A 19037-nucleotide genomic window follows, 5' to 3' on the forward strand; every position below is an offset into this window, starting at 1 on the left:
ATTTCGCTCGGAATTTCATGCGGAAGTTCGCACAAATTTCGTACGGAATTTCGCACAGAATTTTGCGAGGAATTTCGCACGTAATTTCTCGCAGAATTTCGCAAGGAATTTAGAGCGGAATTGCGCACGGAATTTCACACAGAATTTTTCAGGGAATTTCGCCCAAAATTTTGAGCGAAATTTCGCACAGAATTTCGTGCTGATTTTCGCGCAGAATTTTGCACGGAGTTACGAACGGAATTTCGCAGGGAATTTCGCCCGGAATATCGCACGAAATTTTAAGCGGAATTTTACATGGAATATTTCACGGAATTTCGCCCCTGATTTGGCATGCAATTTCGCGCGGAATTTTGCGCGGGTTTTCGAGCGGAATTTCGCTCGGAATTTCACACGCGGTTTACCGTGGAATTTCACACATGACTTCACACGGAATTTCGAGCAGAATTTTGTGCGGTATTTCGCCCGAAATTTCGCATGTAATTTCGCGCGGTATTTCGCAAGGAATTTAGAGCGAAATTGCGCACGGAACTTACGCGGAATTTTGCGCGGAATTTCGCACGGAATTTTCCAGGGAGTTTCGCCCAGAATTTTGATCGGAATTTCGCACGGAATTTTACATGGAATTTTTCAATGAGTTTCGCCCGTGGTTTGGCATGCAATTTCACACGGAATTCCGAACGGGTTTTCAAGCGAAATTACGCGCGGAATTTCACGCGGAATTTCGCAAGGAATTTTGCGCGGAATTTCGCGCGGAGTTTCACGCGAAATTTCCCAACGAATTACGCGCGATATTTCGCACTGAGTTTAGCGCGTAGTTTGAGACGAATTTTCACGCGGAATTTTAGACGGAATCGTACGCAGATTTTCGCGCGATATTTCGCACGTAATTTTTCGCAATATTCCGCAAGGAATTTAGAGTGGAATTTCGCACAGAATGTTGCGTGAAATTTCGCACATAAGTTCGTCCGGAATTGTGCACGGAATTTTGCATGGAATTCTGAATAAAATTTCGCGCTGAATTCCGTACGGAATTTTGCACGGAATTTTGCGCGAAATTTCCCACGGTATTCGGCGCGGAATTTCGCATGGAAGTTCACACGGAATAACGCGCGGTATTCCGCACGGAATTTGGAGTAAAATTTTGCTCGAATCTCGCCCGAAACTTCACACTGAATTTTGCAGAAAATTTCGCATGGAGTTTCGTGCGGAATTTTGCGCTGAATTTCGTGGGGAATGTTGCACGGAATTTCACGCGAAATTTTGCATGAAAAGCGCACGGAATTTCGCATGCAATTTAGAGTGGAATTTCGGACGGAATTTTCCTTGAAAATCTCTGTTTTTCCTTACAATTGGAAAAGGTATGCCAGCGAATTTAGCACTGTGTGCAAAAAAACAACCAAATTTGTGTAACTTTCTCCTTAGTGTATTTTTTATGCAACATAACTTCCCGCTCGGACGTGCCTGGCAGAATTCCCCCCATATAGCCGGCATCGAAATATAAAGTCTGGCAGAATTTCTGGGGGTCTGGCTGGCATAGCGCTGCCCACCCGGCCGGTTCAAATGCAACAACCTTTTTTCCGCAGAATTTTTCGCCTTACGGTTATTAACGGTTTTTTCTGCCGGATTTCTGCCAGGCACGCACCGGCAGGACCGGTTTTGTATCGCTTCAGGTTTTGCTTGTATTTTTTCTTATTTTTTTTAAATTTTATGTAAACTTATAATAAAAACATGTCTGGGGACATGAAATCCACAATTACTTACCATGTTTGAAACCAAAATCTTTGTTTCTCCCTATTTTTTCATCTGCCAAAACTATCCTTCTTGGAAAAATGTAAATATGGCGAAAATGAAACAACGATAAACAAAACAGAACCGGTGAGGCGAATCTGCCTCCCACTGAGACGTCCAAAAAATTGTTTCAAAATCGTTCAACACGGGTCCAACGATGGACGTTTGTTGAACGGTTATTTGGACGTTGTCCAAATTGGTCCAACGAACGTCCTTCATTGGACGATTTTGAAACCAACCGTTCTTAGAGGGCTGCCATAACTGGAAGGAGTATAGCTGAATTCTGGCAGCGCCATTTTGATAATTTTAACAGCTGCCGGAATCCTGACGGATTTTTGCTGGCTGCCCGTTTTTTCCAAGCGAGTTCCCAGTGAGCAAATTTTCTGGCAGAGACCGCTCTGCTAGATTTCTGTAAGTCTTGGTTTGGCAGCCCTGTCAGATTTCTGCGCGTATTCTGTCGGGTTTTTTTCTGGCAGCAAAGGCGGTGCAATGTCCCTTCCTCTGTAGTTACAAGCACAGCAGTTACGGATTGAAAACAGCCTGACCGCACAGTCTTACTACTTGATGGGGACATATTCCACCCCGGATCAGACTTGACTATGCGATTGGTGGATCGATTTTTGTTTCTATAAACAAAGCTATTTATATTGAATCTTTCTCCACAGACGAAGAAAAGTTTCTAATTACTAAACAACTCGTTAATGGGAATGGCTTTTGTTGAAAAAGAAAAATTCAATTAGAAGCGATTGAATCAGAATCGACCATCATTTCCAGCTCCAATAGAACACGTGAACAAGTGAAGAAAACAGTTCGTTGCGGGGCTCCTTTGTGTACAGTCACCGTTAGAACTTTTTTCTTTGGATAGCCAAATTTTCTTCATTATTTACACAATCTTGAAAACAGCTAACAGACAAAATGAATAGTCTGGTCTGTGTGAAGAACATTTTGAGTTCGTGTTATTATTAATAGAAATCATTAGCTTGAGAGCTGTTTGGTAGGAAGGCAATGATAAAATTCAATAAATTAATAAACATCAATTTGTTTTGTTCACTACATCCAATGCTAGAAGAATATTTTGATTATTATGCCAACTAGCGGAAAGTTCTGTACAATTCTTGAGGCAAAATTTAGAGCTATCGTTTTTATCAATAACGCCCATGTCAATATCTACTCACCTCCGAAAATCCCTGCTCCAACAGGCGTAGATCACCGGGTTCATGCTGGAGTTGATCCACCCGAGCCAGGTGACCACCGCGGACACAATCTCCTCGTGGGCGATGCACTGTATGCAGAACCCGGACAGCAGATTCACCACGAAGAACGGCAGCCAGCACACGATGAACACCCCCATCACGATACCGAGCGTTTTGGCAGCTTTCTTTTCCTTCGCAAATTTTGCCAGCTTACGCGAAAGGGAAAAGTTTTTACCCATGTGAGTTCGATGGCGAGCACCCAACCCATTATTCTGCAGCGCCGACAGAGGCTCTTCGTCCGGTTCTTCCGGTGTGGAAGTGGCCGTGTGCTGCTGGTGGTCCTGATCGAGCTGCTGCTGGTGCTCCCGCCGATGGCTTGGCCGCTCCCTGGTCGTACCACCGCGATGTATTCTTAACGTAAGCTGGAGTTCACCGGAGGCCATCAGGACCTGTTTGGTGCCCAGTTTGAGCGATCGTGTTTGTATTGCTGCGGCACGGTAGATTCGACAGTACGTGAACACCATCACCAGCAGTGGAAGATAGAACGATATAGTAGAGGAAAACACCAGATAGCCGAGATGTTCGGTGAATGTGCACTTGAATGGAGGCATGTCACCTTCCCGAGCTGCCCGCCACCAGACGATCGCCGGAAAGCTGATCGCACTGGAACAGATCCACACCGCCGCTATCAGGGCTGCCGCTTTTCGTCGGGTCATCTTCATCGGATAGGAGAACGGATCCGTGATGGCCCAGTATCGGTCCAGCGATATTACGCACAGATTCAGTATGGAAGCGGTACTGAAGAGAACGTCCAGCGAACGCCAAATATCACACCAATCCTCACCGAAGAACCAGGTATTCTGCAACACCTCGTACAGTGCGGAAAATGGCATCACTACTAGTCCTACGAGACAATCCGCAACGGCCAAACTGGTCACGAAGTAGTTAGTCGCCGTGTGCAGGTACCGTTCACGAATAACTGCCAGAATGACGAGCGAATTGCCGAACACCGTCGCGAAGGAAAACAGGAACAGAAATGCTAACAGTCCGGCCCTGTCGTTCGGCAGGGCCTCCAGGTACATTGAGAAGTTCGGCTCGGTGGTACAGCAGTTGACCACATCCAGTGTCACCGTGTTTTCACCACCACCACCACCCGAAACATTGTAATAGGTGAGATTGCTTAGCCTAATCAGTTGCGATAGTTCCCAGTAGAAATCAGTTGCATTATTCATTATTGTGGGCTCTGCGCGTGGGTGGGGAGCTGAAATTGCGGGCCCTAATTATTGCTCAGTTTTCGCGGCCATCGCAAATGGCCAGCATGCTTCAATCTGATTATTACGACCGATAAATTGCTTGTACAATTAGATTTATGTTTTTCGTGTTAATTTTGCAGCAATTATATTTAATTAGTTTTGTCATTAGTCATAAATCCTCCGGGTGACGATTATGGCTTCGGCTTCCATGTTTACAGCGGCGGCGCTCTCGTCGCGCGGTTGATGGTGTTAGCCGTTCTGGTTCTTTCCGCCGAGCCCTCGGCCCCGTACTTGGGACGTCCTTTTCCTACTACTGCACAAATTTCACAAGCCATTTGGCTATCGAATAAATCACTATTATGGCAATAACACAGCGCTGATGATGGTGCAACATTTTCCAGTGATGCTTCCTTCCGTGTGCCAGTGTAGCTGGGATTTTTTTTTTATTTCGTCTTCGGTCCTGCCTCTTCGGTGGTGCTCGTCGACTTGTCTGAAACGAAAAAAATGTTTAACAGAAGACATAAATTAATGGAAAGTCGCCGAATGTGGGTCGCTGCTGGAGCAACGAGTGAAATCTGGAAAATGATAGTTGGGCCACAGACTAACAGACATAACACTTCGCCCGCTTTAACGGTCATATAAAAATACATTTGTAGTTGGGACTTTGGCCACATTTGCAATTATGGCGCAACTGACATATGAACAAGCATATGGGGGATAGACCACTAGTGAAAAATTGTTCCCAAATCTGAGAGGTACCCCACCAGCAACAAATGAGTGTTTGCGATCGGAAATAAAAGGTGGAGCTATTGTTCTGGGAAAATTGACGGATCGATGTTTTTTGAGGAAATTTCCTCATAGTGTTACGTCTGTTAGTCTGTGGTTGGGCATTATATATTCCATTATAACAACGTTTATTCTCAGTCGCTCATACTTCTAGCACATGTCGTTAGGTTGAACAAGGAATGCTGAGTATACTGTTCACAAGTATGCATTTCAGGCGGTCGGAACATTTCAAAATGAATTCATTCAAGTAGGATGAATTGATCGAAAAAATGTGAATATACTAATATATCTTCATTAGTATCTGACAGGACATATCAATCACTTATATTTCATATAAGCCAACATACAGCAGTCTGTTCGAAAAGCGGTAGAAAAATTTAATAAATATAAGGAATTTATATACCCATTCTGACAAAATTTGATTCGTGCTGAATTTCGGGATCGATCCTTATGGTTTCCAGGACCATTGAGTGACCAAACCTTTTCTTTTCCAATTTCGCATCATAATACAAGTATGTATTGACGGTATTGTCATAGAACTACGTATTTGTTTTCGGTATGAGGGTGCACTTGGTAAATCCAACATAAATAATAGATTACGAAAAGTGGTTATGTTTTGAACGTTTGTAATTCACCCATATCAAGATGAGTTTTCTAAATTTTCACACATATCGCTCAGAAATACTTCTGAGAAAATATTCCAATCGATAAAACTATAGATTTATTAATGTAATGTCGAAAATTTATTTGAATAATGTAAAGCATATCAAATAGAGTAGACGCTCCCTTATCCCTAGAACGGTTTTTTGGGGTACATTTGTACCCCAGAACTATTTGAAATCCCTGTTATTTCGTTACGGTTTATTTTAACTGCAAACAATCCTTATTATAAATCAATTTGATAATTAAACTTCCATAAAAGCAGGTGCAACCTATTTGTTTCACTTGACCAATTTAACAGTGCCTACTTAAAGTTTGTCTGAGGTACAAATGTACCCCACTAAACCGTTTACTTCCAGAACCGCGTACTGCTATACGAGACCGATGCTGGTCAGAAAAGGGTTCCTATTACCGCCGGAGTCCCGCAGGGCTCGATCCTAGGCCCGGTGCTATGGAACCTCATGTATGACGGGGTTCTGAGACTGAAGTTCCCTCCTGGAGTCAAGATCGTCGGCTTTGCTGACGACGTAACCTTGGAGGTCTACGGAGAGTCAATTCCTGAGGTAGAGCTAACTGCAGAACACGCGATCAACACGATGGAGGAATTGATGAGCGCGAGAGGCCTGGAGCTCGCTCAGCATAAGACGGAGGTAGTTATCGTCAACAACCGCAAGTCGGCACAACATGCAGTTATCTATGTGGCAGAAATCGTGATCACCTCACAGCGGAGTCTGAAGTCTCTCGGAGTCATTATAGACGACAAGCTGACCTTCGGCAGCCACGTCGACTATACATGCAAGAGAGCGTCGAATGCTGTTGCGGCACTATCGAGGATGATGTCCAACACCTCAAAGGTGTGCGCCAGTAGACGTAGGCTACTGGCAGGCGTTGCCACATCTATCCTCAGGTACGGCGGCCCGTCATGGTCAAGAGCACTGAGGGTAACCAGCTACCTAAGGAAATTGGAGCGCACCTACCGCGTGATGTGCCTCAGAGTGATATCTGCCTACCGCACGGTATCACACGATGCATCCTGCGTGATAGCGAGCATGATGCCAGTCGGGCTGGTCATCCGGGAAGATGAGGAGTGCTTCGAGCTACGTGGAAATAGAGGAGCCCGCGAGCGCAGGGTGACCTCGATCGCCAGATGGCAGCGTGAGTGGTATAACTATTCGAAAGGCAGGTGGACCCACCGGCTGATACCTAGCATATCGAGCTGGGTGGGCAGACCTCATGGGGAAGTTCACTTCCATCTGACACAATTCCTGTCAGGCCATGGCTGCTTCCGACAGTACCTCCACAGGTTTGGGCACGCGGAGGTCTCTGCCTGCCTTGGTGTAGACGAAACTGCCGAACACATACTGTTCGTATGTCCTCGTTTCGACGTCGAAAGAAGAGCAATGCTCGACGTCTGCGGTTGGGACACAACCCCTGATACCCTTATTCAGCGATGTGTCAAGCGGTGGAGAAGTGGAACGCAGTCTCGACTGCAACCACCCAGATTGCCTGTAGGCTACAGGGGCGCACCGAGCAACAGACGACCGGCACGACTAACTAGTGATTGGTTAGTTGGAGTGAAAAAGGCCGAGCGCAGAAAAGTGAGTGCTGAGGCAGGTTTGGCGCAGCGACTGGCAACCGCGTAAGGGGTAAACCCAGCCACCCCGAAGCAAGGCAGAAGAGCGAGTGTATAGGCGTATATGTGGACTGCCTCATGCCAAGATGGGAGGGTCGTAGCGTTGTATGTTGGGACTTAGCTATCGATGCCTCGTGGCGTGGCAGAGGAGTGAAAGGGTGAGCACAAAAGTCAGCCTCACAGGGTATGAAAACGGTGAGCACCCAAGTAAGCCTCACATGCCAGAAGTGGGGCCTAAGAAAAATGTCCCACATGGAATGCCAGGGGGAGTGACAGGGGTGTAATAGAGTGGTACGATTGAGAGTGAACCAGGTGATAGGGTGAGCATCGAAGTCAGCCTCGCAATGAACGAAAAAAATGAGCACAAAAGTAAGCCTCATGTGGAGTGTTTGAGAGTGAATCAAGGTGTGACAGAGAGAGCACCCAAGTAAGCCTCATACAGGACGTATGGACGCGTGAGCGAGAGTGAATGAGTACATCAAGTACAGCCATCCCCCCAGAAGTAATACCGAGAGGTAGTCCCTGGGTGGAACAATGGCGGAGCCTAATGGAATTTAGTCGGAGTAGTTGAAAACAACGACGCCGTCGTTCTACATTTATCCGCGGACAGACGGAATCCTCCATCGACGTCACTATCTGCTCGGAAATGCTGGAAGGCAGTTGTGAGTGGGCTGTTCTTGCCGATCCATGCACCAGTGACCACTTCCCTATTCAAATTCCGTACGCCCAGACGCCACCTGCAATAACCCGTCGAAGGCGGTGGTTCTACGATCGGGCGGACTGCTTTCGCTACGAATAGACCGTCGACGACCTTATCAATCGGAACAAGTCATACACTCAGGACGAACTCATCAAAATCTTCAATCTGGCTGCTGTTTCCTGCATGCCCAGGACAAGTGGTAACCCTAACAGGCAGTGCACTGGTGGTGTTTTTTTTTTTTTTTTTTTTACAATGGAGAAGACCTTTATGTCCTAGCCCAGTACACGTGCTAACGGTAGGGTCCAATCTACCACACGGGGTGCACTGGGGGCGTGTCGGACTCGAATGGTGACCAGCCATTAATACCGACTAAACTCCATTGGGCTCCGCCATCATTCCTCCCAGGAACTACCTCTCGGTATTACTTCTGGGGGGATGGCTGTACTCAATGTACTCATTCACTCTCACTCGCGCGATCATACATCCTGTATGAGGCTTACTTGGGTGCTCTCTCAATCACACTTTGATTCACTCTCAAACACTCCCACATGAGGCTGACTTTTGTGCTCACCTTTTACGTTCCATGCGAGGCTGACTTGTGTGCTCACCTTACTCATTCCTTGCTAGGCTTACTTTTGTGCTCGCCCTACCCATACATGTGAGGCTGACTTGGGTGCTCACCCTATCACCTGATTCACTCTCAATCGTGCCACTCTATTGTACCTTTGTCACTCCCTCTGGCATCCCATGTGGGACATTTTTCTTAGGCCCCTGTTACGGTATGTCCCGCTGACCCCTTCCAACTCCACGGTCTACCACCTGTCGGTGGACAATTTTGATGTAGTGAGGACCATTTGAAATGGAAGGATAGGAAAAGGGAAAAAAGGACCGTTTGAAATGGAAGGATAGAAAAAGGAAAAAAAGGATCGTTTGAAATGGTAGGATAGAAAAACATAGACGTCACGTAGAGATGAGAGAAAGGTATAAGAAAAAAGAATAGATAGAAATTGTTGGAAGTTTAAGTAAATAGAACGTTGAATTCGTGAAGATATAAGCAAACATTTATTTCCGTAAGTAGATCCTATGGCAGCACGAATTTACATGAGTACAATTTCTGAATTAAAACCTAAACAGGTGCCGGAAGGCCAAGAAACGCACTCAACCGTTCGAATTGTGCACGATTGAGGTTAGGTGATACGTGACTTGCGTATTGCCCTGTAATCTAGCCGTAATTGTTGGGAATTAACGAGATACAATAATTGACCGATGTAAGTAAGCTTGAATATTACTCTAAGCATAATATTAATAAATTACATCAGCTTTTAGCTGATACCGTTTGGAATACATTCCTTAGGGTGTTGCTGAAAAGCCTCTTATTTAATCCACCCAACAGCCCCACTTCTGACATACCATGCGAGGCTGACTTTTGTGCTCACCTTTTTCATTCCTTGCTTGCTACCAACCTGTGAGGCTGACTTTTATGCTCACCCTTAACATGCAGTGTGAGACTGACTTGGATGCTCACCCTTTCACTCCTCTGCCACGCCATGAGGCATCGATAGCTTAGTTCCAACATACTACGCTACGACCCTCCCGTCTTGGCATGAGGCAGTCCACTTATACGCCTATACACTCACTCTTCTGTCTTGCTTCGGGGTGGCTGGGTTTACCCCTTACGCGGTTGCCATTCGCTGCGCCAACCAACCTCGGCATGAACAGACCATTCACTCTCTTATTTTGCGCTTGGCCTTTTTCGCTCCAACTAACCAATCACTAGTTAGCCGTGCCCGCCGTCTGTTGCTCGGTTCGCCAGATTACCTGTAGCCTACTGGCAATCTGGATGGTAGCAGCCGAGACTGCGTTCCACTTCTCCACCGTTTGACACATCCGCTGGATAAGGGTATCCGGGGTTGTGTCCCAGCCACAGACGTCAAGCATTGCTCTTCTTTCGACGTCGAACCGATGACATACGAACAGTATGTGTTCGGCAGTTTCATCTACACCTGGGCAGTCCGGGCAGACTGGGACCTCCGCGTGTCCGAACCTGTGGAGGTACTGACGGAAACAGCCATGGCCTGACAGGAATTGTGTCAGGTGGAAGTGAACTTCCCCATGGGGTCTTCCCACCCAGCTCGATATGCTAGGTATCAGCCGGTGGGTCCACCTACCTTTCGAGGAGTTGTCCCACTCACGCTGCCATCTGGCGACCGAGGTCACCCTGGTGCGCTCGCGGGCTCCCCTATTTCCACGTAGCTCAAAGCACTCCTCATCTTCCCGAATGACCAGCCCGACTGGCATCATGCTCGCTATCACGCAGGATGCATCGTGTGATACCGTGCGGTAGGCAGATATCACTCTGAGGCACATCACGCGGTAGGTGCTCTCCAGTTTCTGTAGGTAACTGGTTACCCTCAGTGCTCTTGACCATGACGGGCCGCCGTACCTGAGGATAGATACGGCAACGCCTGCCAGTAACCTACGTCTACTGGCGCACACCTTTGAGCTGTTGGACATCATTCTCGATAGTGCCGCAACAGCAGTCGACGCTCTCTTGCACGTATAGTCGACATGGCTGCCGAAGGTCAGCTTGTCGTCTATAATGACTCCGAGAGACTTCAGACTTCGCTGTGAAGTGATCGCGACTTCTCCCACATGGATAACTGCATGTTGTGCCGACTTGCGGTTGTTGACGATAACTACCTCCGTCTTATGATGAGCGAGCTCCAGGCCTCTCGCGCTCATCCATTCCTCCACCGTGCTAATCGCGTGTTCTGCGGTTAGTTCTACCTCAGGAATTGACTCCCCGTAGACCTCCAAGGTTACGTCGTCGGCAAAGCCGACGATCTTGACCCCAGGAGGGAACTTCAGTCTCAGAACCCCGTCATACATGAGGTTCCATAACACCGGGCCTAGGATCGAGCCCTGCGGGACTCCGGCGGTAATCGGAACCCTTTTCTGACCGGCATCGGTCTCGTATAGCAGTACGCGGTTTTGGAAGTAACTTTCCAGGATCCGGTACAGACCCACCGGTAGGCTAAGCCGGTGTAACGAGAGCGCGATGGCATCCCAGCTTGCGCTGTTGAATGCATTCTTCACGTCAAGTGTCACTAACGCACAGTATCGAATACCTCGCCTTTTTCGTTGGATCGCTATCTCGGCAGTATTTATCACTGAGTTGAGAGCGTCCACTGTGGACTTACCCTTCCGAAAGCCAAACTGGTTGCTTGACAGACCGTCCGTACCTTCCGCGTACGGGGTGAGCCTTTTGAGGATGATCCTCTCAAGCAGTTTGCCAGTCGTGTCTATCAGACAGATTGGTCTGTACGCCGATGGGTCGCCTGGCGGCTTCCCGGGCTTCGGCAACAGCACCAGTTTCTGCCTTTTCCATCTATCGGGGAAACGGCACTCGTCAAGGCATCTCTGCATAGCTAGCCTGAACATGTTCGGGTTCGCTATGATCGCTGCCTTGAGAGCGTTGTTCGGGACTCCATCCGGCCCTGGAGCTTTGTTCATTGCTAGGGATTTAGCCACTGCGAGTAGTTCTTCGTTCGTCACTGGAGCCACCATTTCGACCGTGCCCGCACTGTCTCGTAGTGCAGGTGGCCAGGGGCTTGTGGCTCGAGACGGGAAGAGTACTTCGATAATCGTTGCCAACCGGTCCGGAGACCGTTCAGGGGGTGAGGAGCCCCCTTTGGTCTTGGCCATCACAATCCGGTAGGCGTCACCCCACGGATTCGCGTTGGCACTCTCACACAGGTTGTCGAAACACGCTCTCTTGCTGCTTTTAATAGCCTTGTTAAGGGCTAATTTCGCAGCTCGAAACGCTTCACGGCGGTTCTCTCTTGCATCCTCGGTGCGAGCTCTTTGCATCCTACGTCTAGCTCTGAGACAGGCTGACCGTAGAGCTGCAATCTCGGCACTCCACCAGTATACCGGGCATCTACCGTTTCTTGGCAGTGTTTTTCTCGGCATAGTGGCGTCGCACGCGCGTGATAGAACAGCTACCAGCGCATCCCCGCTTAGACTGTCGGTGTTGGCCTCCAGTCCCAGGGCCGCGGTGAAAGCTTCGCTGTCGAAGTGATTGGACTTCCACCCGCGTACCTGACAGGGATCTCCCGCCCTCGGATGCTGCACACCATAGTTGATCTTAAAGCGGATTGCTAAATGATCGCTATGGGTGTAGCCCTCGTCTACCCTCCATTCCATGCCTGGAGCCAGACTCGGGCTGGCAAAGGTCAAATCAATCCACGCCTCCACTCCGTTTCTACGGAATGTACTAGCGGAGCCATCATTAGCTAGCACAGTATCGAGTTTCGCAAACGCTTCCATTAGCGCTTGACCCCTGCTATTTGTACAGCGGCTGCCCCACTCCACTGCCCAAGCGTTGAAGTCTCCCGCTATTACTACCGGTTTCCGGCCCACGAGGTCCGACGAGAGCCTGTCGATCATCTGGTAGAACTGTTCTATTGGCCACCTTGGTGGGGCGTAGCAGCTGCAATAGAACACACCATTGATCTTGGCAATCGCCACACCCTCGGCGGAGGGGTGTATTACCTCTTGAACCGGGAACCTTCCCGTTGTACAGATTGCCACCATTCCAGACCCGTCCGACACCCAATTGCCGTTGCCGGCAGGGATACTGTACGGGTCTGATAAGAGGGCGACGTCTGTCCTCGACTCCGAGACCGACTGCCACAGCAGCTGTTGGGCTGCTGCACAATGGTTAAGATTTAGCTGTGTGACTCTCACGGCTTCTTCTTATTTAACTCGCCGAAGGGACACGAAGGTCCGCCCATAGCATGTTTATGGGCTTGCTTCTTGCTGGTGCAGATAAGGCACTTATATGCCTTAGTGCACCCCCGCTCTTTATGCCCCTCCTCGCCGCATCGACGACATAGCTTGCTCCTGTCTAGGCCTTTACATTCGTAAGCTTTATGGCCGGATTCTAGGCACCGATAGCACCTGTCCACTGAAGGCGGCTGGGGTATACTAATAGGGCATACCGACCAGCCGATCTTCAGCTTCCCTTTCTCGGTTACCTTTTTGGCATCCGCATTGAGTAGCCTGAGGTAGGCTACTTGGGTGCCAGAGGATCCGTCCCTCAATCGCACAGAGGCCCGCTCGATTGTGACGCCGCAGTGCTCCTTGACGGCTGCGACGACGTCTTCTGCGGTCGCGAACTCGTCCAAGTGCTTGCACTGGAGAGTTGTTTCCGCACCTAGCGACCTAATTTGGGCGCCCTCGCCAAGGACCTCTTGAGCCAAGGCCTTATATATTGCACTTGATTGTGCGCCTCGCTTCAGCACCAGGAGCATCTCTCCCGTGTTGGTGCGTCTTACGCTACGCACATCCTGCCCAAGGGCCGAGAGGCTTTCGGCCGCCTTCATCGATTTAAGGACATCGGCGTATTTGTCCTTGTCGGTTTTTAACCACAAGGCTTCGCCTCTGTCCTTGGCCTTCCTCGCAGGCCGCGGTACCTCCGGTTTCGGTGCCGGCTTTTTCTTGGTAACCAGCGTCCAGGGGTTTGAGCCCCCCTGCCCCGGTTGTGCCGGGTTGCTGGTACCATCGCTCTCCACAGCGAGGTCACTCTCGCCCTCGCTTACCTCACCCAGGCGGCGTTTGACCTTGACGGTTGCACGCCGAGTGGTGTCGGTTTTGGCACCCTCTCCTGGCGACTTCCTAGGGCGCTTCGCATTCGATGCCGTCTTGCGATTGCCCTTTCCTTTTCCCTTCGAGGGGAACTCGGTCGCCGCTCCGATCGACGTGGCTGCTCCGTAGAAGGTAAAGGCCACTGTCTGTGAACCTCTATTGACCTTCTCTCTTTCCTCCCTATTGGAGGCCACTGTCTGGGTTTCTCTGTCGGGCCTCTCCCGACATTCCACCCTCTCAACATATGCCTGCTGTTCCTGTCTTGCGACACGAACAGCTTTCCGGAGCTCCAGAAGGCTCAACTTCAACTCCTTGGCTATGTTCTGCTTTGCGCTAGCGAAGTCGATTATAGCATCGAGTTGCTTCGCTACTTTGCGCATCGCAGCTATTGGCCCCTCCGATGCATTGGTAGGGGTATTGCCTACCGCTGCTGGGGGGTCACTGGTGCTTTCGAGTACAGCACTCATCGTTCCACTACTCTCCCCACGGGGGGGAGACCTCGCCAAACCACCTCTAGCGAAGGGGTTTGGCACCTCCGTCTGTTTATTTTTATTTTTATTTTGCTCCATGAAAAGTCCCACGAGTAGCGCGAGAAATATATGTCCGCCACGCCAGAGCTCCGCATTAGCGTGGTAAGGGACGCTTACTGTGGGGGTTGCCCAGGTACCCCACAGGCTCCGTTAACGATCGAGCATCTTTTTCACCCCCTCGATCACTCATCCCTCGGCACGGGTCGCTTCACGCCTTGGAATTGGGGTTATGCCCTACCTTGCTTTACGTGGTGATCTCGGCCCGGATCATCACAACCATCCTCCTTTACCAGGGCTTTGGACCTGTAGCTCTGGATCTCAATAGTTCCATGTACGTATATTATTACAGACATGCCACTATTGGGATCCGTCATTCGCTAGCGGAGCACTGGTGGTGTACAGAAGTCAAGAAAGCAATCAGAGTACGCTGAATTGTGCTGCGGGCACTGAAGAAGACTTCTATAGACAACCCACACCGAAACCAGCGAGCTGACTTCAGAAAGGCCAAAAGTGAGGCCAGGAAAGCGGCAAAGGAGACAAAAACACCAGCTGGGCCAGATTTTTGGAAGAACATATCTCAAGACTCATCGACTTCAGAACTCTGGCGGATAGTTAACGCTCTAAACAGAAGCGGTGGCACAGTGGCTACCCTATCGCCGTTAACTGGTGCACGACGATCGATCCTACAGGCATTCCATTGGTTACAAACTAGGCACGCACTTCGCCTCCCTATCCGCAGACACCCAAGTTGCGTTCCTGAGAATCCTGCAAAGGTCTCAGAGCAGACCCGTTCGTTTCGAACCTGATTCAGGTCAAGTACGGCACTAGAATCGGTACACGGAAAATCTGCGGATTGGATGACATTGGTTAACGGCATCTGGAGCGGTGAATCGATGTCCGCTTCATGGAAGGAAGCCCAGAGTAATCCCCATCTCAAAGCGATGTCAGGGGAACAGAACGCCAGATGATTTCCGCCCCATCATTTTACTCACTTGCTTTGCCAAGGCGATGGAGCGAATGGTCAACAGGACAACAGATGGCTAATGGACCTACTGGGCGAGCGCAAACTTCTGGATCATTACCAGTTCGCGTTCCGAAGTGGGGCTGGAACCGGTGCCTACCTCGCCAGCCTCGGAGAGGTGGTACGCCAATATGTAACCGACGGCCTGCATGCCGACATCGCGATACTCGACGTTGCGAAGGCATATAATACCGTGTGGTGTTCTATAGTGGAATTAAACGGAAGACATCCGTCTTAACGGGATTAACCTGTGGTACCGCGTAGTACTGCAATAGCTGGCCAACTGGGGACATGGGCCGCTTCCTAAGCGACTACATGTCCGACCGAACATTCCGCGTAGGAATCCGGTGGGAGGGGGGGAAGGCTTTCCGGAGGCCAATGGCGTCCCCCGTGGATCTATTCTCGCTGTAACACTGTTCCTGGTGGCCATGAATTCTTTGTTCGCCAGCCTGCCGGCGGGGATGTATGTTTTAGTCTACGCTGACGACATCGTGCTGGTCGCCTTAGGAAGGACCATCGGACGAACCCGTCGTGAACTTCAAACCGCCGTAAGCGCGGTCAGCCGATGGTCGGTTTTAACATGGCATGGTTCGTAGGTTTGGGAGACGTTAAAATAATGAAAGACGATGTACTTATGATCAGATAACGACGGTTCGAGCTCAATGGGTACGAGACAGTTTGCCAACTCATGCGCAATACCGTCAGAGTAGAGAGTTACATCTAACACCTATTCGTGCAAATGTTGTTTTCCTACTTTGAGTATATGCAGGTTAGTGCCACTTAAGTATACCATCAATTCGGTGCCTCTTAAATTGACATCTGCGCTAACCCAAATTATCTGATGGGCATTTGCTGAGTATGAGTGGAAACCCATTTCTGCCACGGTATGATATACCCCTTTTGGAATAATCAAAAGGAGATGGTTCGGTACGTGCTTGATTGGAATGACATTGATAGATAAATGGTAAACGAAAAATTCAGATTCGAGTCTTTATTCAGAGATTCGACGGAGCCGGTGGTTGAGTGGTAAGCGTGACTGACCCCAATTAGTCTAGGTTCAATCTTAGCCGAGATCGTTGAGATTTAAAGCCATTCGTCCCCGGTCTATGAGTCACCAACTTTTACTCATTTTTTGACAAGATACGGTTTTTTCACAAATGAGTAGATTTGACGCGTTTCTGACAAAAACCGTACTCGTCAAAAATGTGTAAAAGTAGCTGAGAGTAGTCGGGATGATGTCGTACAGATGTCGGATGGAGATGACCTACTTCGATCAGACATCATATTGAACTAACAAAAAAAAATTTACTCAAGTTTGAGTAAAAGCGTTTTAGTTGCAATGAGTAGCTGAGGATAAGCGTGTATCATGTTGTATCCCATTATAGAGTCTGTGGAATTGTAGAGTCCCGTAAAGAGGAATGTGCAACACTGCCTAAAATGATCCCCTCTTCTTTGTTCCTGGTACCCACAGTTTTTGCTGTAACTTTGGGAGACTTCAACCGAGTTACACAGTGAAGTGAATTGAGAACCTACTGTTTCCTAGCTTATAGCACTTTATTCATAATACTTTTCCATGTAATTTATTTTACATTGTTACAAAAAAGTATAATAAACTGAATACAGTGTCTTATGTAGGCGATTGAAATATTTCACCATGATATTCTTTTTGTCAACACTAATACTTTTCTTGTATGTTCTCCGCTGAGTGCATATAAGAAGAGTGACGACACTGTCAAAATTGGAACAATGTTTATTTGTCAGTGTCATTCCAAACGAGACAAATCCATGTATTTTGAAGGGTCGTTTGTTCGTTTGGAATATTACTGACAGATAATCATGACAGTTGTCTTCACTCTCCTTACATACACTCTGGTTCTCCGAAAGAAGAATGTTTGTTTATCTGACTGTTCGATAGGTAGATTTGGCTTCACTCTGTGCGAGCCTTTATAACATAAACAACACCTTTGTCCCATTACTTTGACATGTGTGTACCCGGGGCAATAAATGTCAAACTAATACAATGAGGTATATATAGGTGTGGCAGAGCACACGGTTTGCTAGTGTTGGCAACCAAAAATATGTAAACAATCCAGAAGCACAACGGGTCGACGTCATACCGGTCACACGATTAAATGGGAGCGGAATGACCGGTATGACAGCAAGTCGCAAACTGTTTAAATCGCCTGACCATGTTCGTCCGCATTTTTTTTGCCCGGGATGCGACGAAACGCAAACTGCCTCTGTACTCGTATGTGCGACAGTTTCTACGACGATTGGTAATTTCTCCCGGTCAAAAAATGCGGACGAACATGGTCAGGTGATTTAAAAAGTTTGACGTTTGAGTCAACTCGCCTGTGCTAATTGCCCCTCGGAACAAATGCAATTTGCGAATTCGATTTAAAGGCAATTTCAACACTTACAGAAATTTTCTGCCGGCTGAAATGGATTTGGTTGCTTTTGCATTTTTCAAACATGGTGGTTCTTGGTTGGCTTAAGCTTAAAATTGTTTTTTGAATAATTGGTGTGTTCTCACTTGTACTTAGTTTGTCTAGTGCACTTCATTTAACCAACAAATGTGGGAAATTGTGGAATCGTGTGTAAGTATAGTAGAACAAGAGCTTTGATCTAAAATCTTAATGAACGTCAGATTGTGATAAGTCTTGAAATGCAATACCAACTTCACCATTGCTTCTTCCTATAAGTTGGTGGTGATTACCTAGTATACTGGCAAGTACATGTGAGTAGAGAATGAATCCGAACATAAGTATTATTTTTAATTTTCATATTAGGCAATTAAGGGCGATTAAATGGCGCGTTCCGTGGGCGATTTGGGGGGCGATTTAAGGGCGGGTTGAGCGGCAAAAAATGACGGCGGCGAATCGCCCAAATGTTGCATTTGAAATAGCCCCCTAATTTCCAGCAATTTGCTGGCAAGTTAAAGGGCAATTAGCGCATCCGAGTTGGCAATTAGCCCCCCCCCCCCTTAGCCAGCAACTTGCCCTTTTTGACTGGGCTACGTCATCAATACCACGTTTCTATTCGTTACCACTAACAATTTTGACGCATGCTAGGACCCTGTTAGGATCCAACTAATGAATTTGAATCGTTAGTCAAACAGAGGTGGTAATTGTAATTGTAATTTATTAAATACATTCGGGAATCTCTTCGTTAAAACTTTTACAAGGTCAAGGTATAGACACTCATAGTAATAGACCAGCGAAGGTACTTTTATCGAGCCAAACGAACTGTCAAAATCCGGAGCCAAACGAGCATGACGTCATTCAATGCAAACAAGCAGAACAAGTATTGCGATTTTAGTTAAAAAAATATATTTTGTTATTCACAGTAGGCTTCACTTTTCGTGTTCGTATTAGTATTTCACAATGTTATTTAGAAAGATATTTATTGTGTTCAATATAACTACACAAAAAGCATTTTACTTATGCTCTTTTTCATCAACTTTGTGTTTCTGAAGAAATTAGATTTGTTTCTTTCTTTTCTCAATTTCTTGTTGCTCAGTACCAAACATATAACTTCTCTTTTGATTCATATATTGAACCACTTGAAAAATTATTTTGATAAAAAACAGATGATCGAATACAGTCGAGCACTTTCGAGCTTGCACATTTTTGGGTGATGCCAGTTTAACATGCTTGTTTTTCTAGTTGCCAGTTTTGCGATTTTTATATCCGCGAGTCTATTACTATGAGTGTTTATAGGTCAAGGTGGTGGTCCAACCAACGAATCACGAATGTAGTAAATAAGTACAAATTGACGACTTTTCTTTATGGAATATACCTTTTAAACTTATTTTCTTAGAAATA

The 19037-nt window shown here is 47.6% G+C and overlaps 1 protein-coding gene across 1 annotated transcript; it reads right to left on the reverse strand.

Annotated features, from left to right (window-relative positions):
• Positions 1-2959: 2959 nt before the first annotated feature.
• On the reverse strand, positions 2960-4721 carry LOC131684629 (dopamine receptor 2-like). Its single transcript, XM_058967656.1, has one exon. The coding sequence runs from the start codon at positions 4211-4213 to the stop codon at positions 2960-2962; it is 1254 nt and encodes a 417-aa protein (XP_058823639.1). The 5' UTR covers positions 4214-4721.
• Positions 4722-19037: the final 14316 nt, after the last annotated feature.

Source organism: Topomyia yanbarensis, chromosome 1 (genome assembly GCF_030247195.1).
Source record: "Topomyia yanbarensis strain Yona2022 chromosome 1, ASM3024719v1, whole genome shotgun sequence".
Taxonomy (NCBI): domain Eukaryota; kingdom Metazoa; phylum Arthropoda; class Insecta; order Diptera; family Culicidae; genus Topomyia; species Topomyia yanbarensis.